The 14,740-nt window shown below is 36.4% G+C and overlaps 5 protein-coding genes across 5 annotated transcripts; 3 read left to right on the top strand and 2 right to left on the bottom strand.

The window, feature by feature from the left end:
* The first annotated feature begins 654 nt into the window (after window positions 1-654).
* On the top strand, window positions 655-1,393 carry LOC122821528 (hemoglobin subunit alpha-1). Its single transcript, XM_044099525.1, has 3 exons — window positions 655-789; window positions 864-1,071; window positions 1,172-1,393. The coding sequence occupies exons 1-3, from the start codon at window positions 695-697 to the stop codon at window positions 1,298-1,300; spliced, it is 432 nt and encodes a 143-aa protein (XP_043955460.1). The 5' UTR covers window positions 655-694; the 3' UTR covers window positions 1,301-1,393.
* Window positions 1,394-5,082: 3,689 nt separating this feature from the next.
* LOC122821523 (hemoglobin subunit alpha-2-like) lies at window positions 5,083-5,770 on the bottom strand. The gene is made up of 3 exons (XM_044099519.1): window positions 5,653-5,770; window positions 5,373-5,580; window positions 5,083-5,308 (listed from the first exon to the last, which is right to left on the bottom strand). Exons 1-3 carry the CDS (start codon window positions 5,745-5,747, stop codon window positions 5,180-5,182), a joined length of 432 nt encoding a protein of 143 aa, XP_043955454.1. The 5' UTR covers window positions 5,748-5,770; the 3' UTR covers window positions 5,083-5,179.
* Window positions 5,771-6,682: 912 nt separating this feature from the next.
* LOC122821522 (hemoglobin subunit beta-like) lies at window positions 6,683-7,447 on the top strand. The gene is made up of 3 exons (XM_044099518.1): window positions 6,683-6,821; window positions 6,906-7,128; window positions 7,211-7,447. Exons 1-3 carry the CDS (start codon window positions 6,730-6,732, stop codon window positions 7,337-7,339), a joined length of 444 nt encoding a protein of 147 aa, XP_043955453.1. The 5' UTR covers window positions 6,683-6,729; the 3' UTR covers window positions 7,340-7,447.
* Window positions 7,448-10,611: 3,164 nt separating this feature from the next.
* On the bottom strand, window positions 10,612-11,510 carry LOC122821521 (hemoglobin subunit alpha-A). Its single transcript, XM_044099517.1, has 3 exons — window positions 11,287-11,510; window positions 10,974-11,181; window positions 10,612-10,863 (listed from the first exon to the last, which is right to left on the bottom strand). The coding sequence occupies exons 1-3, from the start codon at window positions 11,379-11,381 to the stop codon at window positions 10,735-10,737; spliced, it is 432 nt and encodes a 143-aa protein (XP_043955452.1). The 5' UTR covers window positions 11,382-11,510; the 3' UTR covers window positions 10,612-10,734.
* Window positions 11,511-13,072: 1,562 nt separating this feature from the next.
* LOC122821520 (hemoglobin subunit beta-A-like) lies at window positions 13,073-14,100 on the top strand. Its single transcript, XM_044099516.1, has 3 exons — window positions 13,073-13,335; window positions 13,495-13,717; window positions 13,839-14,100. Exons 1-3 carry the CDS (start codon window positions 13,244-13,246, stop codon window positions 13,968-13,970), a joined length of 447 nt encoding a protein of 148 aa, XP_043955451.1. The 5' UTR covers window positions 13,073-13,243; the 3' UTR covers window positions 13,971-14,100.
* The last annotated feature ends 640 nt before the right edge of the window (window positions 14,101-14,740 follow it).

Raw genomic sequence — 14,740 nt, 5'->3', positions numbered from 1 at the left:
GTTATTAAAAGATGAATTGTCAGAAGATCCAAATAAGCAGCAACTACCACTGATGGTGGGCAGAGTTTGTTTAATTTTGGAATCGCAGTTGGGGGACACACAAGGCAGCCTAAGGGCCACAAATGGCCCTGAGTTACACTTTGTTCCTCTACACATTATCCCCATACTTCTATTTTACAGTTTCTAATTCTTTTTTCCCAACTTGACATTCTAATAAATGAATTTAACCTTTCAATTTCATTTTCTTTAATCCAATAACAATAACAATGATGTTGACAACACACTTATAACATACATTTGACACAAATAGTACATTTTATTTTGGAAATTTAAATTTACCGCCTTTCAAAACACAATTAGACATGTTCAATCAGGTGAAAATATCTAGATAAATAAGCTAAATACTTTTGCTTACGTACTTTTGTTTATTTCTATTCACAGATATTCTTATTTAAAAGCTGCAATAAAGGCTGACTGTTAAGATTCGTTATCACTCCCTTGTCACTGTTACGTCAACGTGCTCTCCAGCGCCTGTGTGACAAAACTGATTTTGGTCTTTATCTAGTTTGGAAGACGCCAAACCCAGATATCTCCTAGGTGTGTCCATGTCCATGTGTCATCTATAAAACCCCTCACAGTCCTGCAGAACGTTCAGACTAAAAAAAAAACAAGCAAAACATCATTCACTACAAAGATGAGCCTCACAGCCAAGGACAAGGACACAGTCAGGACCTTCTGGGCCAAAATATCAGCCAATGCTGAAGACATCGGCACAGATGCTCTTTCCAGGTAAATACCCTAAAAACATAGATTTTAACGCTTTGTCTAAAGATTAAAAGTTTTTTTTTTTTCCTTTTTCTTAGGATGCTGGTGGTTTACCCACAGACCAAGACCTACTTCTCCCACTGGAAGGACCTGAGCCCCGGCTCGGCCCCGGTGAAAAAACATGGGGCCACGGTGATGGCTGGAGTTGGTGACGCTGTGGCTAAAATTGATGATCTGAGAGCAGGTCTGCTTAGCCTGAGTGAGCTGCATGCATTCACTCTGAGAGTGGACCCGGCAAACTTCAAGGTACAGCCTATCCTACTTCAGCAGAGCTCTTGAAACATATTTTTGATCGCCTATATTCATGTAAGTTGCGACTGGACTTATATTTATCTGCTCTTTTCAGGTCCTCTCCCACAACATCCTTGTGGTTTTGGCCATCATGTTCCCCAGAGACTTCACCCCTGAGGTCCATGTGGCCATGGACAAGTTCCTGTCTGCTGTGGCTCTGGCTCTGTCCGAGAAGTACAGATGAACTTCACTCTGGAGCAAAATGGTTGAACAGAAGACATGCTACCTTTATGTTCTCTGGCCTTCAGTTTGAATAAAGCAATTAATACAATTTTAAGTGGTTGTTTTAATTAATCTGTCTTTCTCAAGTTTCACTTTAGCTTAATGCTAACTTAGAAGTTAACATTTCTGTCTGCACCTTCATGATGTGTATAAACCACTCAGAAACTCGACGAAAACAAAAAAAAAAATCAAATATTACTTGAGCAAAATGATCTGTGTAATTACTTTTAGAAACCGTTTTCAAAGTATTGTAACTTCAAGTCACTTGCTCTAATGTTTTCTGTTTTTCAATGTCTAAAAGCTGAAATATGATTAAATGACCTGATAAGAGCTTTACTCTGGAAATATTCTTTATTCCCCCTAAAAGTATTTTTAGGAATTAAAAGTAATCTGAGTAAGTGAGCACACACTCACTGGGTTAAATATATAAATATGACTTTGAGTTAACTTCATATTCTGGCTTTAAGATATTTTCCCAGATTTCCTTACTTGTCATCTTTGTGACGTTTTTGGTAGATTTTTAAACAGCCTTCTCTTTACAACAGGGCCGTGCAGAGACCTATCAGAGGGGCAGGGGCTCAAATTTAAAAAAGGGGCACATTGAACAAAAACTCAGTACAACAACATAGCAACAACCCATATTAATCAAGAATCTAATTGGATCCTACTATATCATTGCCATCATCAGGGGAAATGCAAAGCAAATATAATTTATATTTTCCCCAACAGGTATAAAGTTTCTGTTTCTGCTGCTGACAATACTGGAGGGCTGAGTTGATCTGAGATTGTGGCTGTTAAACAGACCAGAGGAGAGAAGCTCTCTGGTTATAAAGTTATGAAATAAGCTAATTTGCTGCCATTTTACTAATTAAGCCCTAATAATATCTATTTAACCTCTAGAACAACCTGGCTGCAGACTGATTTATAGATCCAAAAAAGCTCAAAGGGGTTTGATGTTAGCAACTCTGAGAGCTAGAATTATAAGACTGAAATATCAACGCAAAGAAAGCTCAGTAGCTGCTGGTAGGGGCCATTCAGGGGCCTCCAGACACTCAGGGCCCCTAGAAATAGTAAGACAGGCCATAGATCTAAACTTGTAGCATCATTTATAGAGATTGACAATGTTACTAAATTTTATTTAATGCATTCAGCTGAGAAAAATAAATAGCACATTTAGGATTTAATTAGGACGTTTACTTTGTAGAAGTTTAAAGAATCATCTTGATAGTTTGATTGTTGTTACCACGGCTACAATACAGCGTAATCTTTGTCTTTGAATTAGGTTTGTTCACAAATACATAAAAGCAAATAACTAATAATCAGTGATTGATTTTAAACTCGGCCAATAAACCTGGTCTCCCTCTCACAGGCTTCACTTTATTGATATTTAAACATGTTAGTGATGCTGAGGTTCTTAGTAGGACGGTTCCGGAGGGAAGGGGGTTCTGTCTAAGGCCCCATATTACCTTGGACCGGCTCTGCATGAGCAGCTGCTGCGATGCACATCTCTGGAATCTACCTGGAATCGACCTGGAATCCCCCGGTGGCCCCTGTCAGTCCGCCGATTCTTTGGAGACATTTTGATTCATTTCATTGTGGCATGTTTGGCTTTTTTCTGCGATTCTATTTATTGCGGCAATATTTTCTCTGATGTTTATTTTGTGAATTCAGCCCCGAGATTCGGCCCAACTGCTCTGGGCCGAATCTTCCTTTAACACTTGAGGTTCTGCAATAACTTCTACAGCCGCGAACCTCCAGCCCAGATCCCGTCAGCAGCGGCTTTAAACCGCCTGGTAGAAACGTTAAGGAGAAGCAGAGCAAACAGTCAGCAGGTGGTACCGGGGAGTACCGGGGCTTTGAGCTGCGTTGCGACTTGCGGTGGACCGACTCAAGCTGCCTGTAGTGAACCAGGCTTTTAGCAGAATGATTAACTTAAAGTCAGACGTTTTCTCTGCAGCTGAAGCATTTCTGTGTTTAGGGACGAGGCGGATTTTGTTCCGCTATTGCAAGGACGATTATAAAAATATACAGTTTTTTTAACGTCAACATCAGACCTACGTTTTTATTCACAAACCAATGTACAAAAAACATTCTTGCCCATAATTTGATAGTTAGAGGACACAGATCCACCCCCCTCCTCCTTACCATGGACCCGGTGTGTGAACAACATGGAGGCTTTGGAAGTCATTATTAGACTGAGGGCAGCCAGACTAGTTTATTTTGCTAACTTATATTTAGCTAAATATTATTGCTGAGGGGCACAAACAGGCCTTCTGACATACAGATTAAAAATTAAAAATAAAAAAAAAATAAAAAATTTGAAAAGAAAAAAAAATTTCAAAAAGGGCACTACGGGCATCACGGATAAAAAGGGCAGGGGCTCAAGCCCCCTTCGCCCCCCATCTGCACGTGCCTGATTTACAATGTTCTAATCAGCTGAAAGCAAATCATTAGTACAAGAAGACTCAGACAATAGAAGGAATAAAATTCATACAATATGTATACAAATTTTGATGTATGATTTTACTTAGTTTGTCACTGGGCATCTAAGCCCATTTTTGATATTTTGTTCAGGATCCAACAATTAGTTCAAATGAAAGTAATATTTTGAAAAACTAACTTTTTCTCACCAGAAGCTGTAAATGAATAAATTCAAGAAATCATCTTTTGGTGACCATAACTGTTGTTTTTTTTCCCCACAACTTCAAAACTCCTGCATGCTAACTGTTTGTGCTGTATCCATGTACTCATTTCCAAGATTTTATTACCTTGACCGGATTTGAAAAAGGGTTATTGATACAAAAAGTAAAGCTTCCTAAATGCTCAGCTCTCAGTTTAATTTGCACACATAATGAGCACAGGTCGTGTGGAACGCCTAAAATAAAATCTCACTATTTTGTATTCTCTATATTGGTGAAGTAATCGGGATATGCTACGTTTCTACCACTTTGATTTTTTTTTCTCTGTGTGCCCAGAGATCAGAGGGTGCAGCTGTTAACGTTTGCTTTCAAAGTACCCCTGATTTACTGACTAAATGAGAGGATAACTTGAAACTTGTCATTCTGAGCTCATATTTGTTTTTCTTTTGACAATAAAGGTTTTCTTGTTTGTTCATTGGGAATTTTGCCTTACTCTCACTAAGCCTGAAAACAGACATTCTGACTTTCTATGCCTTGACTCTCAAGTGCCAAAATTAATGGACAGACTTATTAGTGTCAGTAAAGCTTGACTTGCCTATTTAGTCAAGTAATTTCTCAAATCATGACCAAGGATTTTTCAAGAGTGTTTTATGACTTTAACACAGATGACCACGGTGGATTTGCCAAACTGTATCCATTGAAAGTTTTTGTATGTGAACCTAAATAGCTGGTGAGCGTCTGTCCTTTATGTCTTTACACTTTTACATTTTTTCACCATGGACTTAACATGTAATATCCAAGTATAGCCATATTATTTTACTAAATTTGACTGAAGATGAAGATAAGTGTGTATTAAAATATGTAAAAAAAAAATAGAAACAAATAAAAATTATATAACAGGTTTATTAGAATGCATCATTTTCCGAATCGCTTTTTAGTTATTGTATAAAGGTGCTGCACAGCACAGCATGGAAACATATGGGTACATATGTTAGACTCTCTATCACATAAACCATATTTTGAAGTTTTTGTAATTATTTTTTTTCCCCTATTGGAAATAACTGAAAACAAACATCATCACACAAACAACCACCGACAATATAACTCAGATTTGTATTCATTTATTTATTTATTTCATTAAGATTGAAAACAGACAAAACAAGGGGTCCATGTTGTCAGTCGCTTCCTGTTTTATTTCCTGTTCATCTGTACTTCTCAGACAGCGCACGGGCCACGGCAGCCAGGAACTTGTCCATGGCCACATGGACCTCGGGAGTGAAGTCGGTGGGGAACATGATGGCCAAAACCACAAGGATGTTGTGGGAGAGAATCTGAGGAGAAAAGCCAAATGTAAAAATCTTGCTTTTTGTGCATAGTAAACAACCTTCTTCTTACCTTGAAGTTGGAGGGGTCCACTCTCAGAGTGAAGGCATGCAGCTCACTGAGGCTAAGGAGACCTGATGTCAGATCGTCGATTTTGGCCACAGCGTCACCAACTCCAGCCATCACTGTGGCCCCGTGCTTCACCACCGGGGCCGAGCCGGGGCTCAGGTCCTTCCAGTGGGAGAAGTAGGTCTTGGTCTGTGGGTAAACCGCCAGCATCCTGTACAAAACAAACACTTTGAACACATGCAGTAGATGTAGCTTCTGTTTCTTCCTTCAGAGCCATCTTTACCTGGATAGAGCATCTGTGCCGATGGCCTCGCCACTGGAAGAGATCTTGGCCCAGAAGGTCTTCACTGTTGCCTTGTCCTTCGCAGAGAGACTCATCTTGTCTGACGATTAAGTTTGAATGTGGAGTTTCAGCACGAGGATAGGAGGTTTTATAGACGGAAGGGGACAGGAACACACCCTGGTCACCTCTGAGATTATCTGCACTCAGAGTTGTTCCAGCTGAGATACGAGATAAGGATAAAATAGAACAGTAACGGTCACTCTGAGGACCCATGCAAGAATCAATTATCACAAGTTACAAATGGGTGACTACACAAATAACAAGAAAATTGGCCTGCAGACAACACAAGTAAAATGTATCAGCATAAAGCAATAATGTAGTTTTATATAACTTTTTTCACAAAGAGTATCAGCAAAACAAAATACAAATAATTAAGATATTTAAGAATATGTCTACATATATACTTTATAAATTTGCTCTGGTACATGTCAGCTAATTATTTATTTTATTGATTATTCCTCCATAAATGAAAAGAGTGTAATATCTCTAAACAAGGCAATAAAATGTGGGCAATAAAATCTGGAAATAATGAATATTTGCAGATTTTATATACATATTCATTACCCTGTCTAGGCATAGTTAGATCAGGGTTTCCAGAGCTTTACGATCAGATTCTTTGCTACATTTTTTTTTAAAAAGTACTCAAACTCATATCCCTTGGTTCAATATTCCTATTTCTATTTTAGTAAGTTAGACTCATACCCTGAAACAATGACTGATCTGATGTCTTCAGTCCCAGACATTGTTTCATTGATAAAACAGTGTTGATTCAGCCATAAAATAACTGTCATGCTCAAAGACCTTTTGTTGATCATCATGCACTATTGGCTTCATAGTCATTCAGTGTTTCCCGTCAGTTCTTAAAATCAATGTATCAAGAAGCGAAGATGTGAGCTCCCCTCAACTCCACCCATCTGATAATTCTGGGAGGAGCAGAAACTGGCTGTCTATAAAGTGGATCTCCTGGTCCTGCTGACCCACACCAGACAAAGGAAACAACCAAACAAAAACTCCAAAATGGTCAAATGGTCAGACTTCGAGCGTGCCGCCATCCAGGACATCTTTTCCAAGATCGATTATGATGTTGTTGGCCGTGCAGCTCTCTCCAGGTAAAAAAAAAAATCTATTTTCTTTACACAAAAATGTATTAATTTGAGGTTTTATTGTCTTTGATGATCTTTTTGTCTCTTCAGGTGTCTGGTTGTCTACCCCTGGACTCAGAGGTACTTTGGCAGCTTTGGAAACCTTTACAATGCTGCGGCCATAACATCAAACCCCAAAGTGGCGGCTCACGGAAAGGTCATCATGGAAGGTCTGGAGAAAGCTGTGAAGAACATGGACGACATTAAGACCACATACAAAGACCTGAGCGTGCTGCACTCTGAGAAACTGCAAGTGGACCCCGACAACTTCAACGTAAAGCTGTTTTCTTTTTGTCATCACACCACGGGTATGAATGCTGTTGCTCCTTTCTGACCCATGTTGTGTTCTGTTGCAGCTCCTGGCAGACTGCCTGACCATTGTTGTAGCTGGTCAGATAGGGGCAGCCTTCACCCCTGAAGTCCATGGAGCTCTCCAGAAGTTCCTGGCCGTGGTGGTGGCCTCTCTGAGGAAGCAGTACCACTAGAGACCATCAGCCAGGACGCTCTCAAGATCTGTTTCTTCTCATTTTTAGAAGGAGGAGGCTGTGAATGATTAGATAACTAAATAAATAAATTAGTACATTTACAAATTCTTTTGTTGTCTCTGTCTTTATTCCTCATTATCATGTTTACAACTTTCTTATTTAGTATGTAAATGAAATCTAAATCAGATGTCAGGTCATGAAAAATTACTAAAAAATCCTATGCTAATATTTTGGTGTTCAATAAATTTCTTTTTTATTTAAATGGTAATTAATATGTAATTGGGTAATTTATTTTTAATTAAGCTAATTTTCCTCAAAACAGAAAGACTGCTCTATGATCATCACTCATTAAAATATAGACTGGTCTGACATTGTCTAACTGGATAAATCCCAGTCAGTTGGACTTATTTAAGTTGATGAAAACAAATTAAACGTTTATGTTGATTAGTAAAATAAAAAAAAGAAGAAGTTGGAATTAATTCCTCAATAAACCAAAACATAAATGCTTAGTTTCTCTTAGGAATTGAAAAACAAATAAAAAAAGAAAAAAAAATGGTAGCTGACCTGGACCTGCGCTGTAGTAGCGGAAAAATTGTGAGTTCTTGTCAGTCAAAACCTGTCTGCTTCGTTCTAAACAAAGTTGAATATTTTTAGTGGTGTAAAAAAAAATTATAATAAACAACAATAGAATAATAATAAATTATGGGATTACCAAAGAGAGAGTAGAACATGGGGCACTAAATAGGAGATGATATTACTGAACTTGAATAAAAAAATTTGACTTCAAACCAAGTTAGTGAATTTTTAATCTAAATTTCAGTGTGCTTTTAAAACACAAAACGATTAAATATGACAATGACAAACAGGATTACTTGTAAGTTTGCTATCAGAAGATCTCTGAACAAGTTATGCTCACAAGTTACTGGTGGCATTAGGAGGAGATCTACTTGGTAAGACAGACAGCAAAATATGGAAGTGGAAAGTATCATAATCAGGCCCTTTGCTGAATTCAGGTCAGTCTGTTTGTTAATAGAGAGTTAGCTCTGAATACTTACGTCACTCGAAGAATTAGATTTCAAGAAATGTGGTTTCATTTCATGGGCCCACTGAGTAAGACATGTGATCAGAGAAAATAATAACATTCATCTTCATTCATTGGTGATCATGATAAGTTTTCACACATTCAAATATGTCTTTCCATCTTGAATAACAACTGTTTTTGACTACAATGTAAACTTACAAAAAGCTCTGAAGTATGGACACACCTTCTAATTGAATTCATTTAGAAGGTGTGTTCAAACCTTTGGTCTGTACTGTATATTTAAAAAGTAAAGTCTTGTATTTTACACTGAATTTCTTCCATATGTTATGCCACACGTCTTAAAAATCTCATCATCCAATCTAACTAGATGAAAAGTTCAACTCAAGTTTGGATACATAAAACTAAGTTTTTGTTTGTTTATTTATTTTAAACATGATCCAGACTGTGAAACAAAAAATATTTTATGTACAAGTTTGCCTGTTCTTGAGATCAGACTCTTTTTTTTTATCAGAAAAAACCTTTTTTTACCCAGAAAAAACTCTCCATAGCATCCATAATTATCGTCAGTCTTCACATTGCATACTGCAAGAGCACAATATACATTGACTTTTAGAAAGAGTTTGGTCACTTAGTTCTATTAAGCTGATTGGAAGAATTAACTCTCTTTTTTTCTTGACTTTATTTTTAAATTATTCTTTAAGTTTTGATTAATTAAAAAAGTTTTTCTGACTGATTTGCTTTGGATTGACAAGCGTAGTTCTAAAGATAAGTTCAGTTTCTTATTTAATAAGCTGTGGTAGATTCATAATCAATCTTGAAGGAGATGTCCTGGATGACATGTTCAAAGTCTGTACATTTAATCATTTTGTTGTGTTATTTATTTATTTTGTGGTATTTAGGTTTGCTCCTTTTGTCCGGTGTGTCTCCACTCCTCCCATGTTTATCAGACAAGTGGAGTTTGACAGGGTGTCAAATAAAAGTTGATTTATGGATTTGCAAACCCTGAGGTTGGGGCAAGAAGTGCACATTTTAAGTTATCTCTGCAGCTTGAACCTTATCTATCTGTGTTGCTACTTGTAATGCGCTGCATTAGGGACACTTGATGCTTGTGGAAAATATAGTTCAAAGCTTTAGGTTCTTTTCTTTATCTAACAGCACAGTTTCTGGAGTTTCTATCTTGTTGCATATTTTAATTTTAAAGCTATGACCACATTGTATTTAATTAAACCAATGTATTATTTGTCTACTTATTAGAAGTTAATTTTTTCAGTGGCTTTACATCAGAAATGAAATTCATAATTATTTTTAGTAAATTTTAGTATTTAAGTTAAAATATCTTTCATAGGTTGCAGACTGAATGCAAGACATGTTTGTTTATTAGATATAGATGTATGCATCATGTCCATACAAAACAAGTATATTCATAGCACAAAAAGAAGAAAAGAGTCAAAGAAAACCGAGCATTTAAAAGACAAAGGCCAAAGACCCACCATAGGCTGTCATTAAGCAAGCTGCATGGTAAAACTGTACAAAAGTGTTTGTGTGGGTCAAGATTAAGACCTATAAGAACACACTACACAGTCTTTTTTTTCTTTGATGATCTTTACAGTAATGTTAACACAAACCGGACAAGTGCTGGCTTCCACATGTAGTTGCTACTTCTCTAATACTTTCCTTTTCATGGCGCCTTGTGCTGATTATCTGTTTATTATGCACCACAGAGTCACTCAGTGAAACTATTGGGCTGTCCAAGTTCTCACAAACATCAAACGTTCTGTGTGTGGGCGTGAGTGTGTGTATAATTATTATTATTTTGGTTATATGTATTCATATATGTAATATATATATATATATATATATATATATATATATATATATATATATAGCTCTTGACTTTATTAAATTTGCTGTGTTTCATTTCTAATTTCTCTAACACTCTCCTAATATATATATATATATATATATATATATATATATATATATATATATATATATATATATATATATATATATATATATATATATATATATATATATATATATATACATATATATATATATATATATATATATATATATATACATATAGCTCTTGACTTTATTAAATTTGCTGTGTTTCATTTCTAATTTCTACAACTTGAAATAATTACTATTTCACTCTTTTGTGTGAAGATTAGGAAACCATTCCTTTTTGAAGTGAGGCGCAAAAGACAAAAAAATAAGACACAGCTTTTATGGACAATTATTATATCTTTAATTTATTCAGCCAACCTTTTGAATTCAAAGTTGTTGAATTTTTCTTTTGGATGACATGCAGTTTTTTGTGCAGTCGATCCCCCTGAGAGGTTGGATCTTAGCGGTACTTCTCAGACAGAGCCAAGGCCAGATTCTGCAGGAACTTGTCAACGGAGACATGGACCTCTGGGGTGAAGTCAGCAGGGAAGTACATGGCCAGCACCAGGATGATGTTGTGAGCGAGGATCTATTGCAAGAGTAACAAACAATGTGTTAAAGTGAGCATGTTATAATTGTCCCTGAAGCTTTTTAAATGTTGAAGTTGCTTTAACTTTTATCTCAACAACTTCTACCCACCCTGAAGTTAGCGGGGTCCACTCTGAGCTTGAAGGCATGCAGCTCACTGAGCTTGGACAAGGCACCAGCCAGGTCGTCGATCTTTCCGATGGCATCTCCAATAGCTAACATGATGGTGGCACCATGCTTCTTCACCTGTGCAGACTCTGGGCTCAGATCAGACCAGTGTGCAAAGTAGGTCTTGGTTTGCGGGTATGAAGTCAGCATCCTAGAAAATACACACAAGATTAAGTTAATCTGGATTAAAGAATAAAACATTTAACAATTCATGGTTGACACTAAAACAAAAATGACAATAAGAGAGAAAACCCACCTGCCGAGAGCCTCTCCCCCCAACTCAGGAGCTTTAGAGGCTATTTTGTCCCAGAAAGCCTTCACCACGGTCTTGTCCTTTCCAGAGAGACTCATTTCTGCCTTTTTTTTCACAAGTTGAAAGAAAAGAAACTCTGCTACGAAATTGCTGTTAGTGAAGACTTATAACTGTCTTTGTTTTATATCAAGCCAAAATGCACCACGCCCTCTATCAAATGTAGACCCCACCTCTTTGGCAGAAATTACCAGAAGTTTCTATAGTTCTTGAGATAAAAGATAACCACTCCCTGTCTTTAACCAAATGTCTGTCAATATTTTATTTCAGTTTAAAAAGTGCATTTTTAATTAAAATTTTTCAAATTCATATCCAAGGGTAATACAAGTCCACATAGACGAAATGTTGCATCTTATGAAGACTGTTCCAATATACTTTACTCATATAATTTGAAGGCATTCTAAAGATATTTAGAAAAGCAATTGAAGAAAAGTAAGACAGGTGTAACTGCATTTAATTAATCGGTTTCATTCATTAGAGAAAAAAGAAACAAACACATTTGCCATTCAGCCATTTTAAATGTGTTTGATCAACACCAAGAAATGGTATTAACCACTCTATATAAATCATATATTTTGTATATTGCACAAATAGCAGATGAAGGTTTTACTTATCTTTATAAGTAATTGGTGAAGAGACTGGTGAAGTGTCCAACTTTTTTAACAATCAATATCAGTATGAAATAACAATTCTGTCATCTAGAAACTTTGCAATTTTGATTTTATATTTCAGGTACCAGCATTCCTTTCTAGCTGCTTTTCTTTTATCTACGCAAAGTAAATCCACATATATATGGAGAGAAAGTGAATGTGACAACTTCCAGGCCCTTTGAGGGAACAATTTCTGAGTTTTTGACAACAACTTGTCTACTTGTCTTTTGTCAAGTTTAGTAGAAATGCAATTCAGTTAAATTCCAAAATCAGTGATGGGTTGACAAAGAAATGCAAGAAAGAATATGTTCTACATCCATCATTTCTGTCCAATAAGAGAAATAACTTATATCTATGTGTATGAAAAGCAGGTTCATACAGCTGAAAGATATAACTTTACAGGTTACTTTTACCTTTTGACATTAACGGCTCTACAGTTTATTGGGCAGTGATGAGTTATTTAGTCAGTGACATCCCTACAAGTGTTAGAAATGCTATTGCTGATTAATATGGCTTCTCTAAAAGTGCATGGTTTGATATAAATGGGTGCGGTCATCTGAATTTAATGATAACCAACACATCAAAACTACTGAACCCTCAGAGCGGCGGTGAAGAGACCATCTTATCGCTTTCATTGGAGCAAGTTGCTTCATTGATAAACTTTTGATGTCTCATTCTTTCTGTTCTGTACATAGATGATGAAGAAAACATGCTATTTGTTATTGGCATTTCTACCACTGACATAATCCACAAATATTTTATAATTAGAAGTACCCAGACCCTTTTCTCATATAGTTTCACTTAGGTTGTTGAAATAATCAGAACATACATCATGTCAGGCTTCTTAAGCTAAAACATTGTTCTGTAGAGGTGTACAACATACAGAAACCAAAAAAACAGTAATCGAATCTATACTCTTCCATTAAATTTTGTTATTTTTCTTGTTTGGATGTCATTAAAAGAGCTGCAAAAAACAAAGTTGCATAAAATGTCACCCTTGATTATATAAAACATTTATGTTTATTTTCTTCTTATCAACCTTTTCCAGAAATCCCCCCAGTGATCATATCGACGTTTTTAAGGGTATAACCCAACATGGCACTGACTTTTGTCCAATCAGATGCCTTCTAAACAGAGAGGAGTGGCACAGGGAAATTAATAAAAAAGCTCTAAGCTTGTCATCCTCAAAAGGGTTGTGTCCCGAGGCATTTAAATTATTTTCTGTGGCGTAAAGACAAATTTAGTTCATCACCATGGTCGAGTGGACAGATGCTGAGCGCAAGGCCATCACAACTCTGTGGGGACAAATTGATGTGGGTGAGATTGGACCCCAAGCTCTGACCAGGTGATTCTTCATAAAATTTTCATTCATTTATCCATTTCCTTCTTCAGGTTTTACACATTCTTGAAATCAGCTGGTAGCATGATTTCAATCCAGGCCCTTGAATTCAGTTTCACATGTTTTAATTTAGTATTAACCTTTACCATGTGTCCCTTGAACCAGGCTTCTGGTTGTGTATCCCTGGACTCAGAGACATTTTGGAGCCTTCGGAAACCTGTCCACCTACGCTGCCATTGTCGGAAATGCTAAAGTGGCTCAGCATGGAAAAACTGTGATGAGTGGACTGGAGACTGCAGTGAAGAACATGGACAACATCAAGAATGCCTATGCCAAGTTGAGCATCATGCACTCTGAGAAGCTGCATGTAGATCCTGATAACTTCAGGGTACGTTGTTGTAAACTCACTCGTCATTGAGTTTTTCATCAAAGCATCCTTGGTAAAAAACAAGTTTTCATGTTTTTATTTAATCAGCAATAACATCCTTGCACTATTTCTTTCATTTCAGACTCTTGCTGAATGCATCTCAGTGGTTGTGGCCGCCAAATTTGGTCCCAAGGTCTTCACACCTGATTTCCAGGAGGCTTGGCAGAAGTTCCTGTCTGTGGTGGTCTCTGCCCTGGGAAGACAATACCACTAAGCAAAAAATTTAAAAAAATAAAAAATAAATAAACAGTCTTTCACATGAAACAGTTTTTGTAAAGTTTCTAAAATGTACCATTTGCTGGTTGGAAGCTGTTGCAAACACCAAATAAAAACTGAAAATCATAGTCTATCGTTTCGTTCAATATTGCTTGTTTAAAGTAGCTTTCAATTTTACTGCTTTGCAGTCTGTTGATGTAATATTTTTTTCAGCTAAAGTATGTATGCAAATTCAATAGAAAAAAAAATATCTTTGGTCTCTGCCCCAATTAATTGGCCATATATTTTATGAAAGAAATATGAAGGAATATGAACACATATTCCTTCATATTGTAATGGGTTAAATATATTTAGATAATTTCTTCACATGATCAAGGAAATACTCAATGATAATTTAACATTTATAGTAAACTGGGCTTTGAAAACTACAGATCACAGACTATGTATTTTGACAGAAAAGGGCGTGGCAAACTGAAATTAATGCTGATCTTCCAAAAATACTGCAGGTCAACCTTTGTACTAATTAACCACAAAACAAAGCCTTACACATGTCACATAAAAAATATATAAAAATGTCAAAGTACATTTACATTTTCAAAATATTACATGTCTCTTTACCTACTTCGCAGACACAGTATAATTAATCTTTCCGTTGGAGTAATAATTTTCTAGATAGTCTTTCTTTACTCATAGACAATTTCTACAAGTTGGAAAAGTTAGAAATAAACGATATCTGGGCAAAGCGCCATCTAGCGGAAACATTGATCC

The sequence above is a fragment of the Gambusia affinis genome, linkage group LG19 (genome assembly GCF_019740435.1).
Source record: "Gambusia affinis linkage group LG19, SWU_Gaff_1.0, whole genome shotgun sequence".
In the NCBI taxonomy this organism is placed as follows: domain Eukaryota; kingdom Metazoa; phylum Chordata; class Actinopteri; order Cyprinodontiformes; family Poeciliidae; genus Gambusia; species Gambusia affinis.
Note: the sequence above shows the minus strand (reverse complement) of the source record. Positions and strands in the feature narration are given on the sequence as shown.